The 21134-nt window shown below is 50.0% G+C and overlaps 2 protein-coding genes across 5 annotated transcripts in view; one reads left to right on the top strand and one right to left on the bottom strand.

The window, feature by feature from the left end:
- The window catches only part of PER3 (period circadian regulator 3), a 28434-nt gene extending 19405 nt beyond the window's left edge, over window positions 1-9029 (top strand). For 2 of the 4 annotated variants that reach the window (XM_035118475.3, XM_088671771.1), the window contains 6 exons: window positions 447-716; window positions 1789-2501; window positions 3485-3677; window positions 4514-4694; window positions 6635-6785; window positions 7769-9029. In XM_035118475.3, coding sequence (XP_034974366.3) covers window positions 447-716; window positions 1789-2501; window positions 3485-3677; window positions 4514-4694; window positions 6635-6785; window positions 7769-7897 — 1637 coding nt within the window. In that variant the 3' untranslated portion in view covers window positions 7898-9029. Of the gene's footprint in view, window positions 1-446; window positions 717-1788; window positions 2502-2848; window positions 2924-3484; window positions 3678-4513; window positions 4695-6634; window positions 6786-7768 lie in introns of all 4 variants that reach the window. The other 2 variants (XR_015950484.1, XM_060276133.2) reach the window with 2 other exon arrangements.
- Window positions 9030-9995: 966 nt separating this feature from the next.
- On the bottom strand, window positions 9996-15547 carry UTS2 (urotensin 2). Its single transcript, XM_035118484.3, has 4 exons — window positions 14970-15547; window positions 11832-11954; window positions 10476-10522; window positions 9996-10324 (listed from the first exon to the last, which is right to left on the bottom strand). The coding sequence occupies exons 1-4, from the start codon at window positions 15067-15069 to the stop codon at window positions 10208-10210; spliced, it is 387 nt and encodes a 128-aa protein (XP_034974375.3). The 5' UTR covers window positions 15070-15547; the 3' UTR covers window positions 9996-10207.
- Window positions 15548-21134: the final 5587 nt, after the last annotated feature.

Here is a 21134-nt window from a genome sequence, read left to right as displayed (position 1 = left end):
GCCTTCTCAGGCAGGAACCTTCCAGTTCTGTTCCAGGGAGCACGCTTACTCACAGCAGTGCTTAGAGTTCCTCTAGCCTTCCTTTCTTTGCCTGGCTAGAAATTTGGGCAGAAGTAGAAGAGGGAGGCCCAGTGCCCAACCAGCCGAGAGTCCCAAACGCCTTCACCACCACCACCACTTCCTCCTCCTCCTCTTTTTCCCCATATCATTCGTGTGCAGCTGATTCTCGGCGGGATAACTTTGATTCAGATGCTGTCAATCAAACGGTATCTGAGTTGCCTTCCATGTGGCATGTGGCTCCCCCTTTTGCAGCCTGAATAATCCCTTCCGGTAGCCCTGCACAACAATTAGGTGAATATTTGGGTAGCAGAGAAGGAGGTTCCCAAATGTTGCCGGCTGCCTCCTCGGGAAAGTGTGGTTGACTGTCCTCCTCCTCCCCCTCGCAGAAGCCATGGCACTCGAAGAAGCCACTCTGCAAGGCGAGCAGATGGAGCCATCGCTGGCCAACCCCATGCCCAGCGCAACTGGGGCCGGAGCCACCTTGGAGGAAGTCAGGCTAGTGGGGCTGACCAAAGAGGTCTTGTCGGCTCACACGCAGAAGGAGGAGCAGGAATATGTGGACCACTTCCGCCAGAGGGCCCTGCTGTCCTCATACCGGCCAACCTACCTCCAGCATGGAGGGGCCAGGAGCAGCCAGCCTCCTTCCCAGGACCAAGGTAGGAACCAAGTGAGAAGCAATGATGGGGGAGGCAGAGCTGTGGCAGCTCCCCATAGTGCGCTCTCTCTCTCTCTCTGAAATCTGCTTCTCTGTGTTCAGGGAAATAGCCCTCCCCATATTCTTGAACGGTGTGTGTTGGGGAAGAATTTAGCTTAGGGGCTTAGAGGGGTCTCTCTATTTGGCTAGGGAACAGGGTGCTATGAGTCTGCTAGAAGCCAGCTTGCTTGCTACTGTACCCAAGAATACAGCCTGTGCCACGTTACAATTGTAGCCTAGGTTGCAGATTGCGCTCATAAGGGAGCAGCAGAGGCACAGCCAAAGGCACATCTTTATTGTGGGAGTAAAATGAATGGTAGTTTTTGGATTGACTGTCTCTGAGAAGGGAGGAAGGGAACAGGAAGTGAGCAGCAATGAGGCAAAGGAGGCTGGAAAGTGAGAGAGTTTCCCTCCTTATATCTAAGAAAAACGTCAAGGGGTAAGGGTGGGGGAACGAAGGTCTTTCAGCGGCAAGAGGAGGCTTCTGGCAGGCAGGCTTTGTTGAGGGCAGAACGAGGCCCCCCAAAGAGCCAGGCCTCTCCTGGCATTCGTCTCCTGACAGCCCCTTGAGAGAAGCAGTTCAGGGGTGCGCAAAGAGGCTCCCAGCTAGGACTTCTGCAGGCCCAAGAGCCGAGCAGTAGAGAGAATGCCAAAAGGACTGTACCTGAAACCACAAAGTGGTGCCACCTTGCCAGAGCAGCCAAACTGTTACCCTCTAGTTGCTGTTGGGCTCCAACTCTCTTCCCCTGGGTAGGGAGCACCTGCTGGGGGAAGGACTGCAGGAGAGGGGGATGGGAGAGGGCCTTAGGGTCCGGCAGGTTTCAGGCTGGACAGTGCGACTGCCTGCTTTCCATCCACAACTGGGAACCGGTGCTGCTTCTGCGCCTCCCCTACTGTCTATGGCAAAAGCACTCTTGGCTTAACCCGTCCTTGAGCGGTCAGTCTTGGACTTGGTCACCTAAACAAAGGGTGCTGCTCCCGCCTGCCTCTCTCTCTCGTCACAAATTCCCCGCTTTTGGCTTCTTCCTCCGCAGACGACGTCTCTCCAAAGCAGACCAGGCCAGTGGGCTGGAAAAGGAAGACCAAGCCAGGGAAGTTCAAGCGCCAGAAACCACTGGGCTCCCCCGACAGCAGGAGCGGTGCTTGGGAGGTGGACGCTTCCCAAGGACCCCACTCTGGGGCCCCAAGCTTCACCCTCCCTGCCGATCCTTATGCAGCAACGCCTGGTTTCCCTGCTGCCTCTCTGGAAGGAAGCCCTGTCTTGCCGCCTTCTGCCACTGCAGCAACTGTAGCCACCCCACTTTACCTGCCCTGCAGCATCCAGCCCCTCCCAGCATCCCCTGCTCCATACATGGGCGGCTTCATGACTGTCCTCTTTCAGAATTTCCCAGCATATCCTCCGCCACCACCGCTTCTTTCCCCCCCTCCGCCTTCCTTCCCTGCTCAGCTCTTCCCCTGCCCCTCTGCTGCCTCCTACCCCTGCCCTGTGATGCCCCCGCGCCCTCCTTCCACTCTCCCCATGGCAGCGCCAGGCCCCATGGAGCACCCTTCGCCCCCCTCCACCCCAGTGTCTGCTGCCGAGGAAGAGCAGCCTGCATCCTCGGGGGACCCGCCCCACCAGAGACTCTTCAGCAACTCCTGGAGCAGCTCCCCTCTGCAGCTGGACCTGCTTCAAGAAGAGCTGCCGAAACCACTGGAGCTGTCCGGCACAGCACAGACCCCCCTGGCAGGCACAGGGGCCATGTGTGTAAGTTCCTGCAAGGGGGATCCCGGGTCAGGTTTTGGGAAGGGTTGGCTGCCGATGGTGGCAGATTCAGGGGCGAAATAACATAGTGCACAAGGAATGCCACTCCCCCCCAACCCCGGCTGTTTTCTTGCTCCGTGGGCCGCAGAAGGAGCTTCTCCCTCACAGATCTGTGGGGCCTTGTGAAGCTGGCGGTGGGGCATCCCACCCAGAGGTCCCTTGCAGTCCATGCAGCTTATTCCACATGGGTTTGGGTGGTGCTCTGCATATGGGGCATGGCAGCTGCGAACATGGCAATTCATTCCTAACAGCAGGCGGTGGTTGTTCTAATTACGCCCTCTGTCTCCCAGGGATGCAGCTAGTGAAGAGTGAAGAACAGGGACTTCCTGCGTTGGGTCGGTTTCCGTTCCGCTGTGTTCTCAGAGGTGGGAATCTGAGTTCCGCAGGCAAGGAGGGGGGAAATGTATTGGCAGCTGCACTTTGGATGGGCAGAGGGTCCCAGGCGCATACAGCTGCTGTAGCTGTGAGTTGGGCACAGCCGACTGTGGAAATGAGACCCCCTTTGTGTGTATTGTGTGTTGTCGTCTAGCATGTGCTTCGCATCTGTGGCTGCATTGCGCCGTATGAGGCAGCAGCAGGAAGCTTGTTTGGTCTCTGTTGGCAGGAGAAATCCTTGGGTTTAAGGCACCCAGCCCTCCAGATGTTTCGGGTTCGTATCAGCCCCTGCCAGCCTGTCTGTAGTACACTGGGAGTTGTAATCCAAATAATCTGGAGGACGGGTTAAGGAAGTTTGCAGGGCTCACGGGCCGTATTCGCGCGACCACATTATTGGTCTTCACGGCAGGAGTCTTTTACTTTCAGAACCAGCTGAGCTGGTACCAGTTGCTAATCCTGACCCCACCTGGGTGCCTGCAGAAAGCACCGCCATCTCTCCTTGAGCCCGGCAGTGACTTTGTGTGGATGGATTTGTCCCATTTCCTTTGCAGGATGAGGATGGGGAGGACAGCGTGAACAATCCATCTCCCTCCATCTCCAGGGAGCTCTTCGACCTTTTGCTACTGGAAGATTCCCAGTCTGGAAGTAGCTCAGCGGCCTCTGCTAGTGGGTCTGCTGAGTCCAGCTCCTTGGTCTCTGGGTCCAATGGCTCCAGCTCCAACGAAACATCTGGTTGTGGCACAGGTAAGGCAGGCTGGGCACGAGAGGGAGACCCTGAAATATTTGATGGTGGCAAGTGTTAGTCCATGGATGGGGCAAGCCCAGTGCCTTACAATGTGCTGTGCGAAGGAGGACTTCCTTTGCCTGTCCTGAATCTTCCAACATTCATCTTCTTCTGATGTCCACAGTAGCTAGTATTATGGGAGAGACCCCACATTGGAGCTCCTCACAAATCCCTCTTCGTTTTAACCACTTTGAACAATTTTGGCATCAACAGCAAACAAGTCTACCTGAGTGCTCACCTCAACTCTAGATCATTTGTGAACAAGTTAAAAACACAGGTCCCAGTACCAATCCTAGGAGAATTCTAAATCTCTCCTTTTGGAGGACTGTCCTTGATTCATGCTGTCTGCTTCATGCTGCTTGACAAGTTCCTTATCTACAGGAGGATCACTCCACAGCAATTCCATGTTTTTGCTCTCGGGTGCATGTTATCCAGACCCAGTGATTTGTCAGTCTTTAATTTGTCAATAAAAACTGCCCCTTGTCACTGCTGTTTGCTTCAGTTCCTCAGACTCCCTTCCTGTGAAAGTAGTTCAGGAACAGGAGGGATCTGCCCAGTGTCTCCCACTGTGAAGACAGATGCAAAGAATTTGCCTTGGGATCTCTGCAGCCCCTTTTTCTCGAGCGACTAGGCCACAACGTAGAAGGAGACGAAGTGCTGTGTGTGTTGGCTTCCACACAAAGAGAAGCCCAGAGGGATTTGCTTGCAGGAGAACAGCCACCCTCCTCCCTGCCTTGAGATTGGCCTGTGCAGAAACCCACATCTCATTCGTGTCCACCCACCTGTCTCCAAACAGGCAGCGGAAACAGCAGCAAATACTTTGCCAGCAATGATTCCTCCGAGGTCTCAAAAAGGGGAACGAACAGCCAAGAAGGAGGTGAAGAGGCGGAACGGCCACTGCGGCCAGCCAGGTTGGTGTGGAGGACAGTGAATAGTTTGCCTGAGCCAATCCAGATGACCTACCAAATGCCAAAGCGGTGAGAAAATGCCTTTGCTTTGCTTTGATTGATTGATTGATTGATTGATTGATTGCTACTTCTCCAAACTACCGGTAGGTAGGTCCTCCTGCCTTCCAGAAAATTTTCCTGCTGGGAAAATTGGGAGGGGGAAGGGCAAGCGGTTCAGGAAGGGGAGCAAAATAGGATTTCCGTAGCTTAGTCACCAGCAGACCCCATGATGTTTGCCCCCTTGTGAGGTGCTGGACACATTAGGTTTTTATTGTTACTGGGAGTGGTGGCTATTGATGGAAGTCTTCTCCATTAAGGAAAATCTCCTGAAACTCTCACAGGCACCATCCCGGTCTGTCTCTGCACTGGAGCAGAAATAATAATAATAATAATAATAATAATAATAATAATTTATTATTTATACCCCAGCCACTCTGGGCGGCTTCCAACAGAAAAATAAAACACAGTGATCTATTAAACATTAAAAGCCTCCCTAAACAGGGCTGCCTTCAGATGTCTTCTAAAAGTCTGGTAGTTGTTTTTCTCTTTGACATCTGATGGGAGGACGTTCCACAGGGCGGGCGCCACTACCGAAAAGGCCCTCTGCCTAGTTCCCTGCAACTTGGCTTCTCGCAATGAGGGAACCACCAGAAGGCCCTCGGTGCTGGACCTCAGTGTCCAGGCAGAACGATGGAGGTGGAGACGCTCCTTCAGGTATACTGGACCGAGGCCGTTTAGGGCTTTAAAGGTCAGCACCAACACTTTGAACTGTGCTCGGAAACATACTGGGACCCAATGTAGATCTTTCAAGACCGGTGTTATGTGGTCTCGGCGGCCGCTCCCAGTGACCAGTCTAGCTGTCACATTCTGAATTAGTTGTAGTTTCCGAGTCACCTTCAAAGGTAGCCCCACGTAGAGCGCATTGCAGTAGTCCAAGCGAGAGATAACTAGAGCATGCACCACTCTGGCGAGACAGTCTGCAGGCAGGTAGGGTCTCAGCCTGCGTACCAGATGGAGCTGATAGACAGCTGCCCTGGACACAAAATTGACCTGCGCCTCCACAGACAGCTGTGAGTCCAAAATGACTCAGGCTGCGCACCTGGTCCTTCAGGGGCACAGTTACCTCATTCAGGACCAGGGAGTCCTCCACACCTGCCTGCCTCCTGCCCCCCACAAACAGTACTTCTGTCTTGTCAGGATTCAACCTCAATCAAGAAAGAGAATGTTCTGTGAGCATCTTAACACAATGGATGAAATGCAGAATGTTTTTGCTTTTTTTAATAATGGGCCAGGAAGAGAGGTAAATGGAGGAAAAGAGAGCCATGTGCAGCCCAGTCCCAGGTGGGTGGGTGGATGTGTTGCCAAGGGGCAGATCTGCATTTCATGCAGAGTCTTTGGAGTTACAGTTGGGAGGTCCTCTCATCACTCTGCTGCCTATTCCTTAGGCTGTTGAAGAGAAGGCAGAGGCAGCCCTGAAATGTCTTTGGAGTTGTTTTCAGGAACCTAAAGGGATGGACCAATTTGAGGAAAGGCTTATACAGAAAAGAGAAATGCTTTGGGTGGGGCTTAGGTTTTGCATCCAAGTGCAAAATATAGGTGGCAGAGAGCTTGTGATTGGAAAGCAGGGAAGATTCAGTTCAGAAGGGATCTGTTGGGCCTCCAGATGTTGGATGATCTAAACTCCGCCCTAGCGTCCAGCAGGATCAATGACCAGGGACAACGGCAATGGGAGTTGCTGCCCTCCAGGCATGGCTGGGGTACGAGAGGCCTGCTCTTTTATAGCTTTTGCAGCTAATGTTGTTTCAAGGCTTCTAAGATTTTGGAGGGTGCCACACCTTCTCTCTAGGACTCTGGGTGGTGAAAACTAGCTGAACTTTATGCAGAATATTGGAGGAGGAGGAGGTGATGCCAGGATTTTGGCTTTGTCGGACTGGTGCCTTTTTATCTAGCCAGCTTCTCATCTCTTGCAGAATTGCAGAGGAGGTGCTGAAAGAGGACCTGGAGAAGCTGGCCACCCTGGAGAGCAAGCAGCCCTGTTTCTCGGAAGCGCAGAAGGAGGAGCTGGCAGAGGTCCACCCCTGGATTCGCACCCAGACTGTCCCCCAAGAAATTGACACCCAAGTAAGGAAGCCTGGGTGCATGGAAGCTGGTACTGTGGGTTTCAAATCCATGTGCTCTCACTGTACTCTTTCCGGCAGCTGCTCAAAACATTTTTGTTAGGGCCAGCCCATCTGAACACGTAGAAGCTGCATGCGATTTACTTCCTTTTAACCACTGCTGACTTCAGTCATCTTCTGAATACTCTTAAATACCTGCATTTAACTGTGTTTTATCAGTCATTTTAATGTTCGGTTGCATATTTTTGTAAACTGTTTAGAAGCTCTCTTACCATCACATGGTTTATAATATTTAACAACAAATTCAATTTAAAAACACACACACACACACACACACACTCCTTTTCCTTTCAAATAGAGTTTGAGCCTTAGCGCAACATACTATTCAGTAACTGTCCTCAAGTAGAGATGGGAAGGCCTGGGGGGGAAACCGGGATAATGGGGGGGGGCAGTTTTCCCCATTTTTCCCCAAAGCAGTTTTTTAGAAGTCTATGAGAAAAATGATTAAGAGGAAAAAGAAATGGAAAATGATAGCAGTAGTTCAGAAAATGAGATAGAATGAACTGCATGTATATGTTGTGTCTTCTGGGTTTGTTTTTTAAAGCGCTACTCAAAGGGTAGACCTATGGAACTAAAGTATTGAGGTGGACCTTAACTTTACAGTTTTTGCTGTTGGTGCTAAGTGGCAAATCTGATTATTTTTTATGTTGATGGTTTTGCTTTTTTTTGTTGCTTTTGAGGGAAAGGGGGGGTTGCCTGTTTTATTGCTATTCACACAATTTGTAAAACTACTCCACACGGAACTTTTTTTCAATTTTTTCAAAGCTTCTAATTTTTTCTGGGGAAAAATGGGGGGAACTTTTTTTTTCTCTTGGCTTCAAAATTTCTGGAAATTTTACATCTCTAAGCTGGAGCAGGTGGACCTTTCGTCCTGCCCAGGAGGGCTCCATTCTTCCACGTTACTCACCAACTTCCTTCCCTTGCTAGGGCTGCATCATGTGTGACAACAGGAATGCCGGCTTGAATGTCGTTGCTGGGCTGGAGGACAGAGATCCCCAAGAGGACAGCAAGAACCTTGATGAGACAACGCTGCTTCCACCACAGGCACCGCCCTAGAGAAGTCAGCCCTTCCTGTGCACTTGGCCCAGCTCATCTTTCCCCCTGGCTGTCCAAAATGCTGCTTCCAAAGGCTCACCCCTCACACCACCCCAAAATTTCTGAAATTATGGCAACTAATAGTTGGTTCTTATTTGGGATGAAGCGGCAAGGGCCCCTCTATAAATGACCAGTTGGTTCCCAGAATCCATTAGTAGTCAGGTGCGCCGGTGCTCATTATACACACACACACTTTTCACCAATAGGGCTTCCCCATTGGAGCTGGATTAAAGCTTGGAGATCATCTGGCCAGATCTCGTCTAGTCCTTCCTTTTCATGGCAGAGAGCCAGATTTTCCTCTCTCCCACCCCTGGAGGGCCGCCCACTTGATGTCATAGTGGCGTCAGGTGATGCTTTTCTGTTTGAAGCCAACTGTGGGACTTTCAGGCAGCTCTTTGTAGACGATGCTCTACTACTTTTGTTGAATCAATTTTGGCCCACCAAGGAATATATTAGGGTTATCGTCATTGAGGGCTGTCAGATTTTTCAGAAGTAGAAATAGCATTTTAAACTGACAAAATTCTCCTCCTGGAGTTCCCTTATTTCTGCCTTTGAATTACACCCTGGATCTGCCTTCTTTTGGCTTGGTGCGGTGCCTGGCAATTAGCCGGGAAAGGAAGGGAGAGTAATTTTTCCCTTCCTTGGGAATCGCTTTTTTAAAAGAAGAAAAAGTTGTCACCAACTAAGTATTCTTCAGAGTAGACCCATTCATGCACCTAACATAGCCAGGACATTTTGACTTCTGTGGACCTTCTGAGTAGGACTCATGTGCTACAACCCAGTATATATAATGTTGATCCTGCTGATAGAGACCATGTCACCTGCAGCAGCTCAGGAGGATTTGCTCTAGGAATGGGACACACACACACACACACACACACACACACACACACACACACACACACCATTGCAAGCCACAATGTAGAATATATACTGCCAATTGGTTATCAGTGGGATTTATAAACTGGCTTTGGGGCAATAAACTTGCTTGTATCATGCTTTTCAATATGTGCATTTTTAAAAGGTGACCTGTTTGTGCGTGAGATGGGGAGAATTTTTCTCTTTTGGAAACAAAATAAAATGTGAAAATCTTCCTCCTGAGTGTCATTTTGCGATTTAAAATGCACAGATCAACCCCAGCACCAGCAACAACATGGTGCCTTTCTGCTGTTGGACCTTCCCATCATTGGGGGAAGCGAAGGGGAGCCTTGTCAGGGGTGGGGGGGGAGTTTAATTAGTTTCAGTGCTTACATATTTTGAGTGAAAAACACAGGATGAGGGATTGCAGAACCTGCTTCAAAATAAGTAAAATGCTGAAATTGGCAGCAGCAACAGAGAAGAACTCGTAATTTCATCCAAGTTGATGGCTACACTTAATTGTTTTGATTCTAAGAAGGACCTTGCATTTGCTCGCTGTTCCATCTGAGGCCAGCGCTTGTTTACTCTTTGAGAGACGCTGCAAATCTTCCCAAAGTACCGGTATGTCAAAGCCATAGAGAGGAAGTGTGGGAGTGCTCCCTTCAGCGGAGCTGGTTCTTCTTATTAAATCACATCAACTTTCCATGCATTTTATCTGATTGCAGCATGATGCTCCCGCTAGAGAGGCAGAGATTTATGACGGGCATCTTCCCAAGAGCTGCCGCCCATTCATCACTGCCAGCTCCACACTTCATCTGAGATCGAGGGACAGGCTGTCATGTCTGTGCCTAAAAATGAGAGCAGGGGTTGCAGGGGGTAGAGAGCCTTTTTAAAGAGAGTTAATTGGGTTTGATTGTCATAAAGGAGTGGTCAGTCTAGGGACATCCAGTTCAATGCCAGCAGACTCAGTGACATAGTTGAAGCCTGCCATCTCCACTGCTTTCCTTAATTGGGACAGAAATGTCTGGCCTTCCTTTCCCAGTGCTCCCCCCCCATAGAGAAACTACTAAGTGTTTTTCCTGCCTCCTTTCCGCTGGCATAACACACAAAGAAAGACTCTCCACGCAGGGGCCTTGCTCCCTGCTGAAATGCAAACAGGAACCACCGAAGGAAGAAAACAATTCTTTGCTTACAAGATCTTAGCAAACCAGATAGGATTTATTCCTCTCGCGAACAGCAGGGATCATAGAGGTTGTGATTTGGAGTGTGGTTTGTTTTTGCCAGCTTCACATTTCTTTATTTTAATGTTTTAAATATGCACAAATCTATATGTGGGGTCTAGAGGATTTTTCTTGATGACATAAATAAAGGAGCCAGAGTTGGGGGGGGGGGGGTTGTCCAGTTGACCATCAGTTACACACAGTATTTCCAGAAGCATTCGGAGAGGTTGCCACGCTTCTTGTACTGCTTCCTGTCTGTGGCTAGCAAGCGGCTCAGCAATGTGTTCTGGGGGAGGTTTCTGAAGAGTGCCTAAGAAAGCGAACAGAAATATGGGGGAAGGCATGTTGAGTCATGTAAGGAAGGGGAGGCCTTGGCCACACGCTGAGAACCTAGCAGAGCCATAGCACCCATAACCAGGAGGAAAGCTTTCAAATGGCCTTGGGGGTGGGGGGCCTCTCACCTCTTTGACATTTTCCCTCGATGGCATAAAGCCTCTGGGCTGGAGACCTGGAACAAAAAGAAAAGAAGATACATTCAGGTCTTGCTTCGGTCCAGTATATTTGGTCCACCGCCATTGTTCTGCCCGGACACTGAGGTCCAGCGCCGAGGGTCTTCTGGCAGTTCCCTCACTACGAGAAGCCAAGTTACAGGGAACCAGGCAGAGGGCCTTCTCGGTAGTGGCACCCACCCTGTGGAATGCCCTCCCACCAGAGGTCAAAGAGAACAACAATTACCAGACCTTTAGAAGGCATCTCAAGGCAGCCCTGTTTAGGGAAGCTTTTAATGTTTGATTTCTGTATTTTAATGTTTTGTTGGAAGCCACCCAGAGTGGCTGGGGGAACCCGGCCAGATGGGCGGGGTATAAATAATAAATTATTATTATTATTATTATTATTATTATTATTATTATTATTATTATTATTATTGCTTTCTCCTTTGGAAAGGTGAGGCCGGCTTGGGTCGTGGGCCATTTTCCGCCCTCGGTTTGGTCCCCTTCCCCAGCTGCCCTTGGTGGGAGCTTTTGGATGTTGCTTCCTAGGACAGGAGTGGGCAGAGAGAGTCAAAGGGGGCAAGGGGGTGGGTGTGCCCATGCTCTCAGCTCATGGTTTGTGCTAGTCAAACCAGTTTGCCAGCTCTCTTAATCCTAGAGAGGAAGAAGAAGAGCCTCTGCTGTACGCTGCTACTCTTTGGATGGGAGTTTTCCAAATTAAAAGTAACGAAACCCAGCCTTGCAGAATACCAGGCATTTCCCTATTCTGCCCCCCTCCCCAGCAGCTTGCTTATCAGGACTCCCTTATCTCACCTTTTCTATCCCCCAAGGTGACTTTCTTCCCACTTGGTCCTAAAAACAACCCTGTCAAGAGGTAGGTTAGACTGAGAAGCAGGGACTGGCCCAAGATCACCCAGTGAGAGTTTGTGGCCAAGCAGAGATTCGAAGCCTGGGCTCCCGATTCCTGGTTTAGCCCCCTAACCACTACACCAGGGGGGGTCTTCCGCCCTTTCAGATCCACCTGCTGCAGTTGCACCCAGCCTTGGATCAGGCCATAGGTCCTGACCCACCAGTCAGAAGACCCCCCTGGCTCTGTTTCGAATGCTCCCTGGTTGGCTAGGCTGCATGGAGTGCGAAAGAAGGTGAACAGGTGGTCCCTGGGCAGGTATGGTGTGGGCGGCTTCAACCCTTGGAGCAGGATCCACTGGGAAGCAGGGGCATCTCCAGAGAGCAGCAGCAGTTTGGCTGTCTGCGTTGCAAGTGCTGCAGAATGCCCTTGTCTGGCTTGCTCTTCCAGAGGCTGGGGGGGGCGTGTCTCTGTCTTACCTGCTTTCCTCAGAGTGTCTTCCACCTGCGCTCCCACTAATCCCTGCGGGGTCTGCATGAGGGAGGACCCTCTGCTCCTGCTGCTCAGGGCCTCCAGAGCTATCCTAGCGTCTTCATCAGTGGCTGTAAGAAGAGAAGGACACGAGAGGGAGGCATCACACAGCCTGAGGGGGGACCCTCTGCCTTGCCACGGACCAACTGAGGCACAGTGGGTGGTGGGTTGGTTGGGAGGCAATTGAGACTCGGGTTGGTTGGGAGGCAATTGAGACTCGTGTGGTAGTAGATCCCCCCAAAGGGGCTCTGCACAATCCACCCACCCTCTTCTCTCTTTCCCTGCAAAAGGGAGTCCCCCTGCATTATTCTGTCACCTTTAAGAGTGTAAGATCAGACCAAAGTCCTCCACTGTCTATTGGGCAGCTTGCCCCCTGCTACCCTGGTGGGCTCACCCTCTGCTCTTCAGAGGGCCCCTGCATCTAGGACCCAGGGCCTCAAGGGCCCCCTCAGTTAGATGCCAATTTTTGGACATTGGATAAACTTACTTTTATGCACATCGGACCAAACCTGTCTGTCTGTCTGTCTGTCTGTCTGTCTGTCTGTCTGTCTGTCTGTCTGTCTGTCTGTCTGTCTCTCTCACACACACACACACACACACACACACACACAGAGAGAGAGAGAGAGAGAGAGAGAGAGAGAGAGAGAGAGAGAGAGAGAGAGAGAGAGAGCTTATTACTGCAAATTTAAGCAAAGAAGATATGTGGTCTAGTAAAATGATATTTTTTTGTTGTTAACTGATACCTATTTACATTGGGGGAAATTCCAGGTTCTGATGGGGTCTGCCTGCCTGTACTGAAAAGGGTGTGTGAACTGAAGCCCACAGGCTTGTGGCCCTGGATTTATGGACCTCTGTAGCTTGTTGTTGTTCCTGTTGTTTGTGGTTTTTTGAAAATATATTCCTCACTTTTTATAAACCTCTGTGTGTGAATCTTTCAATACACCTCATGTGTGAATCTTGACTATAAAACTCCTATGTGCACACAAGGAAGATGCACAGAGAGGTAACGGCGGTATGTGCTTTGTACACAAAAATTATAATCACATTCCCCTGGGCAGTAGTATCTTCCTTTAATTTTTCACAATATTTTTAAAATGCCATTTGCACAGCAATTTGAAGCATGAACCTAAACATACCTACTCAGAAGTAAGTTTTATTGAATTCAGTGGGGCTTACTCCCAGGTGAGTGGGCTTAGAATTGCTTCCAAAATATTTGAGAATCAGGAGTTTCCAATGCCAATTTCTCCCATCCAGTCTGTGCATTTAGTACTCAGACATGCTCTCAGGCAGATCATTTTTATTGACTGCTCTGAGTCTGGAGCAATAAAAGGAGGCAGCTTTTGGTTTTTGAATGCCCTATTTTGTTTTTCTGTGCTGGCTCACCGTTTTTAATTTTCATTATGGGTAGGGAAGTCAAAAGCCGGGCCTCTGAGAGGTTCAGCCTGCCTCCGGACATGCCTTTTTTAAAAGGCCATCTAAGCTGCTTGTGGCAAGGAGTTCCGTAAGTTAATTAGGCTTCCTTGGGTCAGACCTGTCCTGCTGCAAGTGAAGAATTGTGGCTCAAAACCTTTGCCTCCCTCCACACCCCAGCCAGAAAGGATCGTGTCGGGGTCTGGCACTCCTCTGCAGCCACAGTCCCCCCAAGTTTCTTTCCGCAGGGCTCCAGCACCGTCAACCACCCACCTTGTCCTTTGGCAAGGAGCAGAAAAAGAGCAGATCTTGGCAACCTACAAAGGCAGCTACAATGGCTTTCATGGGGATTCATTTTCTTCTGTCATTATTAAACGTCAGGAGGAAAATCCTGTATATGGATGGATTGATGCTCTTTCAAAGATCTTCTTATTTGGCAGTGCCAAGTGCAGGAACCATTTCCAGTGGGTTAGGGGGGGGCAGGTGAGAACTTTACAATTTTACGATTCTATGATTCTGTTTCCTGACAAGTTCCCAGCAAAGGGCTTGCCAGTTCCCCCATGGGCCTGTTGATCATCCCTTGAAGGTTTATTTAGGGCACCAGGGGGCTCCCATAAGCCAACACCCAGCTTCTAGTCCTCAAGCAATCGGCACACCTTTGTGAACTGGGATTTTTATCCATTTATTAATATTAGGAAATTGATATGCTTTGCCCAAAGGCCCTCAGGGCAGTTCCTGTCATAATAATAAACGATGCAATAACCACCCAACACAAGAACTTAAAACAATTGTATCAACCCAAATCCTATTTAAAGCAGGAATGTTGACCCATTCATAAATTTATTGGCCGTTCCTCTCATTGTGAACATGAGAAGCTGCCTTACGCTGTATCAGACTGTTGGACCGTCTGACTTAGTGTTGTCCACACTGGCTGACAGCAGCTCTCCAAGGTCTCAGGCCAGCGGGGATTGAACCAGGGACCTTCTGCATGCAAGGCAGAAGCTTTGCCACTGAGGCATGAGGGCAAACTCCTGCTGGAAGAGGTGTGTCTTACCCAGGGGTCAGCAAACCTTTTCAGCAGCGGGCCAGTCCACTGTCCCTCAGACATTGGGGGGGCAGACTATATTTTTTTGGGGGGGTGAACGAATTCCTATGCCCCACAAATAACCCAGAGATGCATGTTAAATAAAAGCACACATTGTACTCATGTAAAAACACCAGGCAGGCCCCACAAATAACCCAGAGATGCATTTTATTAAAAGGACACATTCTACTCATGTAAAAACACACTGATTCCTGAACCATCCGTGGGCCGGATTTAGAAGGCGATTGGACTGGATAAGGCCCCCGGGCCTTAGTTTGCCTACCGATGGTCTTACCCAGGCATCCCCAATCTTGGCCCTCCAGATGTTTTGGGACTACAATTCCCATCATCCTTGCCCACTGGTCCTGTTAGCTAGGGATGATGGGAGTTGTAGTCCCAAAACATCTGGAGGGCCAAGTTTGGGGATGCCTGGTCTTACCTGTTCCCTAAAAGAAGCAGTGTGACTGGTTGCCCCACAGTGGGGGAGATAGTTCCCCAAATCTCTCTCCCTTGGCTTTTCTGGTTCTCCTAAACCTATTCTTCCACAACAAAGCAACGTCTTACTGAGTGAATGGAAAGGGAGGGGACTTACCTGGGAGCCAGTAGGACCCTTCGCTGGCCACAGGGATTGCCCAGAGTGGGCCAGACAGACTGGCAAGGGAGAGGCAGATCCAGCCCAGCTTGTCCATCATGCCTCCTGGCCGATGTGTCTTCTCCTGCTGTTGCCCCCATCATGTGCTTTTATGCCACAGGTCCACCCGTGATGGTGAGTGACTTCATGACGCCCCCCGGCTCCACCCAGCGCGGATTCTCCAATGGCTGTCTCGTCCGTGGAAGTAGAAACGCAAGCACGCTTTTCGCATTGATGTCATCTTTCAGAGTAGCGGTTCTCAGACAATAAATTTACTGTCTCGTTGCCCGGTGGACAAAGTGAACATGATCTCCGACGAGGGGTGGGGTGGGGTGGGGGAAGAGCAGGGGGGGGGAGTTTATAAATCGGGCATAAAATAAAAGAGAGCACCTTCCAGCGATAAATCATGAGCTTAATGAAAGAGCTGGACGTCATTTGAAATGGGCAGAGTATTGAAATGGCTGATTTATGAACCTGGGCAGGCCTGACGCAAAGGATCTGGGACTGAACGGATTGCGCTTTTTCTCACCTCTCCCCCCTCCATCCTTTGGGAAGATGGATGAATGAGAATGAGAATGTTTGAAGCTGCCACGCCAAAAGGGTGAAGCGCACGAGGAGGGAATGACAGATCCGATTTCAACTTCTTCGCATCAAGGAAAGTTGAGATGAAGTTCTCGGTGGACTTTTCCCCATTTCGTTTTTGCCGTCTTCCCTTTCCCCGCTTGCCGATGCCTCATGCAAGAGGGATATAGGTGATCTGCCACGGCATTATAAAATATCAACATGTACACAACCATGATTCTATGTCCAAAGTGCACAAGGGTGATATGTTCATCTCAGGCTGCTGAGGTGCACCATGCCAGCAACGTTGGTCTTGTGTGGGGATGTTGGCAACGACACTGAGCCGGTCATTTGGCCGTGCTTGCCCCACTCTTGAGGGCCGGTGAGAGTATGACCAGAAAAGGGCAGAGGCAAAAAAAAGGGGAGTCCCTCTAGGCAGGGACTGTGGGGTTGCCACAGATAGCCGAGTGCCTGTTATGTGAAAAGAAGTACGATTCCTCAATGGTCACCTGGTGATGAACTCCACTGGTCCAGTTTCTCAGTTTCCTCCTACTAAAGATACCCACTTTTAGTCCCTGATTGGCATGGCTGGCCCAAGATATTTGGGCCCATGAAGCAGGCCCCAAAATGGCACCTCCCTCTCTGCCAGGGAAGAAGGGGTGGGGTGGGAAAAAAGATCCATATTGGGATCTGCTGCCCCAGTGGATTCTGTTGCCTGAGGCGGGTGCCTCATCTTGCCTCATGGGAGAGCCGGCCTGGCTGATTGGGCCTCCTCTAGGTCCAAAGATTGAGGCAAAGGGAGGGAAGGCCCAGAGGAGGTGCTGTGAGTGTCATGAATTGTGTGGAGCGCATTGCCCCCTTGCACCAACCTCCTGGGGATTGGGCTTCTGAGGATGAAACGTGGACCTTTTGCTTTCAAAGCAGGTGCTTCTAATTATTCAGGTCATTTATTCTCCCCACCTGTCAAAATAGTCCCATTGAAATATTCAGAAAGCACAAAGGTCTGGGAGTGTCCCCGGCTTGCTGCCCTTCAGATGTTTTGGATCACAGCTCCCATCAACCTCAGCCGGCACAGCTGTATGATGCTGCTGCTGGGAATTATAGTCCAAAACATATGCGGGGGCGTCAGGTTGGGGAAAGCTGTTCTAGGGAGAGGAAAGGGCCAGGGCAGAATGGTCAGTGTGTGTGTTCGGGTGCAATACATTTATTCCTTCAGCCTGCTGTCATCTCAGTTCAAACAGGTTTGTAGGTTTTGTAGTACAGTATTTCAAAAATCCAAAACGCCTGTTTGACCAGAGACCAGATAAGTCACCAGCCAAATCTGCTGGTGACTTCAAGTAGCTACTCTTCAAGTAGCTACTTTTAAAATATTCAATCTCCATCATTCAAAAGGTAGTTTGTTGCTAATTCACGGAGGCATGAAGACCAAATCGTCCTCTCACAAGTCCGAGAACACGCACAGGGTAAGATACGGGACGGCGGGGTCGGGTGGGGTGGATCAGAAACCCGGATCTTTTAAGAACTCGGCAGCGCTGACCCGCCGGAAAGCAATATTTGGCAAGTGTTTCTTACAGTCATAATTATAATATAGGGTGGCACAGAGTTAATTTTTAAAACTTTTTTAATGGTGGTGTGCCTCGTGATTTTTTTCACGGAACAAGTGTGCCGTGGCCCAAAAAAGGTTGAGAAACACTGGACTAGATGACCCCTGGGGTCCCTTCCAACGCTACAATTCCATGATTCCCATGTTGCCCACTGTGAGAAGAAGAGGCTAGGTGGGCCACCTTTGCTCTCACCCAACAGGCTTCTTCTAATCGCTGCGGGAGTCGGAAAGTTGGGTGATTAATCGGCATGCCGGTCTCCAATAGATTGACAGCTCTCTCTTGATGGGAGAGGAGCCTGCTGCCTCCTCCGGCCTGCTCCCTCCATCTCCTCCTCGGTGACTCATGGGCCTCATTTCATTTTGCTTTAGCGCAAAGTAATTAGGTCTGTGTGGAGACGGCGCGACCTCATTGCTCACAACAAACCCTTCTTCTCCTTCTCCTTCAACAAATTGCCAGTGACAAAAGCATCAACCTGCACTCGGAGGAGCCGCAGCGGAAAGCTAATGAAGGGAGACCTTCTTGAGAAGGTGCGGCCCGGAGAGGTGCGTCATGAAGAGGCTGGCAGCAGTGAGTGGGGGTTGCCTGTGCCCTCCTGCCTTCCCCTTGGCTGCTCATCGCCTTTGGCCCATGACGGTGGCATCTTCCGACACAAACGGACGTCAGTCGGCACTGCAGCAGTGTGGAGATGAACCAAGAAGTTTCTCCAAGCGTTGAGACGGAGGACATGGAGGGAAGATCTCCGACAATGGCAGTGTTATAAGAAAAATAAAACTGCTCCTTTTATCTTATGGCAGGCATCTCCAAACTTGGCCCTCCAGAAGTTTTGGGGCTACAATTCCCATCATCCCTGACCACTGGTCCTGTTAGATAGGGATGGTGGGAGTTGTAGTTCCAAAACATCTGGAGGGCTGAGTTTGGGGGTGCCTGTCTTATGGGGTACCCAAGAGCCCGTATAGAGTCCTTAAGTGGGTCCCCTATTGGTAGGAGAAAATAACAGAGGCCAACCAGAGTATATTGAGAAGCAAAGCGGCTAGTAAGCCAGATCTTTCTTAAACTGTTACAACAGGGTCCCTGCTCACCACACGCAGGAGGGAGGAGCACCCTGAACAATGGAGCGCAAGCCCTTATATAGACTTTTGAAATTGCCCACCCTGTAGCCCAAGACTACCCCTCTAAAGCATCATGCATACATCACAGAAGGAGGAGTCTACAGCAGGGGAGGCGTTCTAGAGCAGAAATCCTACCTGCCAGGATACCTGATAATGGTCACTGATTGCTTTACCTAAGCAGCCTGGCCATTATTTTGTGATGGTTAATACTTTAGTTCCTGAATGCAGGTCACAGGCTCACCCTATTCATACACAAATATGCCCTGAAGACAAGATTTGTAAGGAAAAGACAATGGGGAGGCTTTCCCATTTCCTTCTTCCTTGCAGAGAAATATTTGAGGTCAATTTGGGAGAGTCAAAATGGCTTCAGGATTGCTCTCCTGTACTATTTCAGACACAAAATAAAATTGTATTTTACTGTTTTGTTGAAAGCCGCCCGGAGTGGCTAGGGAAACACAGCCAGATGGGCGGGGTATAAATAATAAGTTGTTGTTGTTGTTGTTGTTGTTGTTGTTGTTGTTGTTGTTGTTGTTGTTGTGTTTGCCTTGTACATTTATGAACATTTTAATTTATACGTGAGACCTTAGAATTCTTATAACAGCAGGATAAGGTCCAGAACAGTTTTTGAGAGCATAGGTGGCAGATGCCCACTTTGGGGCAACACCAGTGCCACGCTAAGCAGCAGCCTTCCCCTTTCGTCCATTTGATGCCACCTCTGCCAAGAAGCCAGGAGTGGGGTTGCACTCCGGGCCGCCATGAAGACTCACTGGTTCTTCCCTAAATTATCCCACTCTAGGACCACGTACATATAGCGAGGGGAGGGGAGACACAACTGCCCTGCCTTGGCAATACAAGCATCTCCTAAGAGAGGCCTCCAAACTCTTTCCCAGCTGCCAAAACATTGCTCTTTGTAGTGCCTTCTCTCGCACGGAGCCCAGCTGGGCTGGCAGGTGACCCGTACGGCCCCTTCTGCCCAAGCGGAGCCTTTTCGAGCAGCACGCTGGCATTTCACAACCAAAACCCACCCCGCTCCGTTCACCATGAGGGAAAACAAGTCTGGCATGAGGCAAGAGGTGCCTCCTCACAGCCGAGTCCCCTCTCAGCCCCCGGCAAGGGCAGGCCTCATGGGAGAGATTGAAGAGGCTGCCCCAAAAGGAGGCCCCAGTCCTCACAGCCTCCCAAGACGAGCAGCGACTCTTGGGGAGACGGGGAGATGTTGCGGCCTAGATGTTTAGGTTCCACTTGCTGGTATCGCAACTATGACATAATGCAGTGGTTCCCAATTGTTGGTCCCCAGGGGGTCTGCGTAAGCCACCTAAGGGGTCCTTGGCACCCATTCACATAGCAAAAGCTACCACCGAGATATAAAAGTTTCAAAAGTAATGGGTCAGTGGCTTTGCTTTTGAAAAGGGGGGGTGGTGGTCTGCAGTACTTGGCCAATTGGGAGCCACTGATGTAGTGAATTGAATAGAATGGAAGGCGAGAGGCAGGAGAGGCGTCAAATTTGGGCCTTGCAGAGAGGGTGCCGCTGAAATTTGAAAGGTCAAAGCCAGCCCCAAATTTCCCTCTCCACTTGGGTACTCTTGACTTTAAAATTTGTTTCAGAAATCTATTGCTCGGCTTGAAATTGCTTACACTACAAGTGAGGAGGCTTATAATTGCACTCTGCCAGCAGATGGCGCCGGTAACCTTGCTTGTAATTTATTTTTCCGCCCCAGATGGCAGAACCCAAAAACGGGTTTGCACCCGGGGCTCTGAGGTCCCCCTGCCCCATACTTTTTATAAGAGGCAATACATATATATATACAAACCTGTGGTTCTTAAAGAATCAAACACCACTTGCTTATTTGCTTAATTTATGCACTGCTTCCCAAGAAACGCCTCATAGCAATTAACAATAATAAAAGATCAACAGTCAAAGCAATTTCAGTACACAGACTTGCGGTGGAGGGGGGGCAGGGGGAAGATCCAATTAAAAGACTTCTTGAGAAGCGAAGCTAAAAATGGGAAGGAGCTCTGAAGGGTTGTGGCGCTGCCACACTAAAGGCCTGATTCCTGCATCATGTGGGGAGACAGATCTTCTATCTGCAACACAAAGTCTAGTCTGCAAAGCATGTTATAGATTCATAGAATTGTACGGTTGGAAGGGGACCACAACGTGGGCCTTGAACCCACAACCTTGAGATTGCCTCAAGCTCTACTGAGCTACCAGCCTGAGTATATAAGGGGCAAGACGCTCTCTTAGATTATCCTGGTACTGAGCCGCATAGGGCTTCGTATACCAGGAGCAACGCATTAAACTTAGTCCCGCAACTAATTGGCAGCGGGTTCAAGGCCTTCAGCACTGGTGTAACTAACAATGAAGCCAATATTCTGCCCCCAGGGAGCAGTCCAGCTGCTGCTTTTTGCACTGCTGCTGCAGGTTCCAGGCCAACCACACAGAGAGCATTGCTGTAATCCAGCCTGGCAGTTTACCAGCACAGCTGGTGAAAGGAACTCCTGGCCACTGAGGACAGCTGGGCTTCTAGCGACACAGATGATGCAGGCAAATCCCTGGATTCACAAACTTACTCTTTCAGAGGGGAGTATGCAAGCAATTGTCCCAGCTGGAGAACTGGACACTCACAGCACCTCTGCCTTGCCAGGATTCAGATTCAGTTTGTTGGCCCTCGTCCAACCCATCGCTGAGTCCAGCCACTGGTCCAAGGTTTGCACAGCTGCTTCTGATTCAGATGTTACAGATAAATTGTTCCACCAGCATACGGAGGACACTGCGCCCCAAATTGCCAAATGATTGCTCCCAATGGTTAATGTGGGAGCTTAAATAGCCCTGGAAAAAAGTCGGTACCCCT

Source organism: Zootoca vivipara, chromosome 6, assembly GCF_965207765.1.
Source record: "Zootoca vivipara chromosome 6, rZooViv2.hap1.1, whole genome shotgun sequence".
Classification (NCBI taxonomy): domain Eukaryota; kingdom Metazoa; phylum Chordata; class Lepidosauria; order Squamata; family Lacertidae; genus Zootoca; species Zootoca vivipara.
Note: the sequence above shows the minus strand (reverse complement) of the source record. Positions and strands in the feature narration are given on the sequence as shown.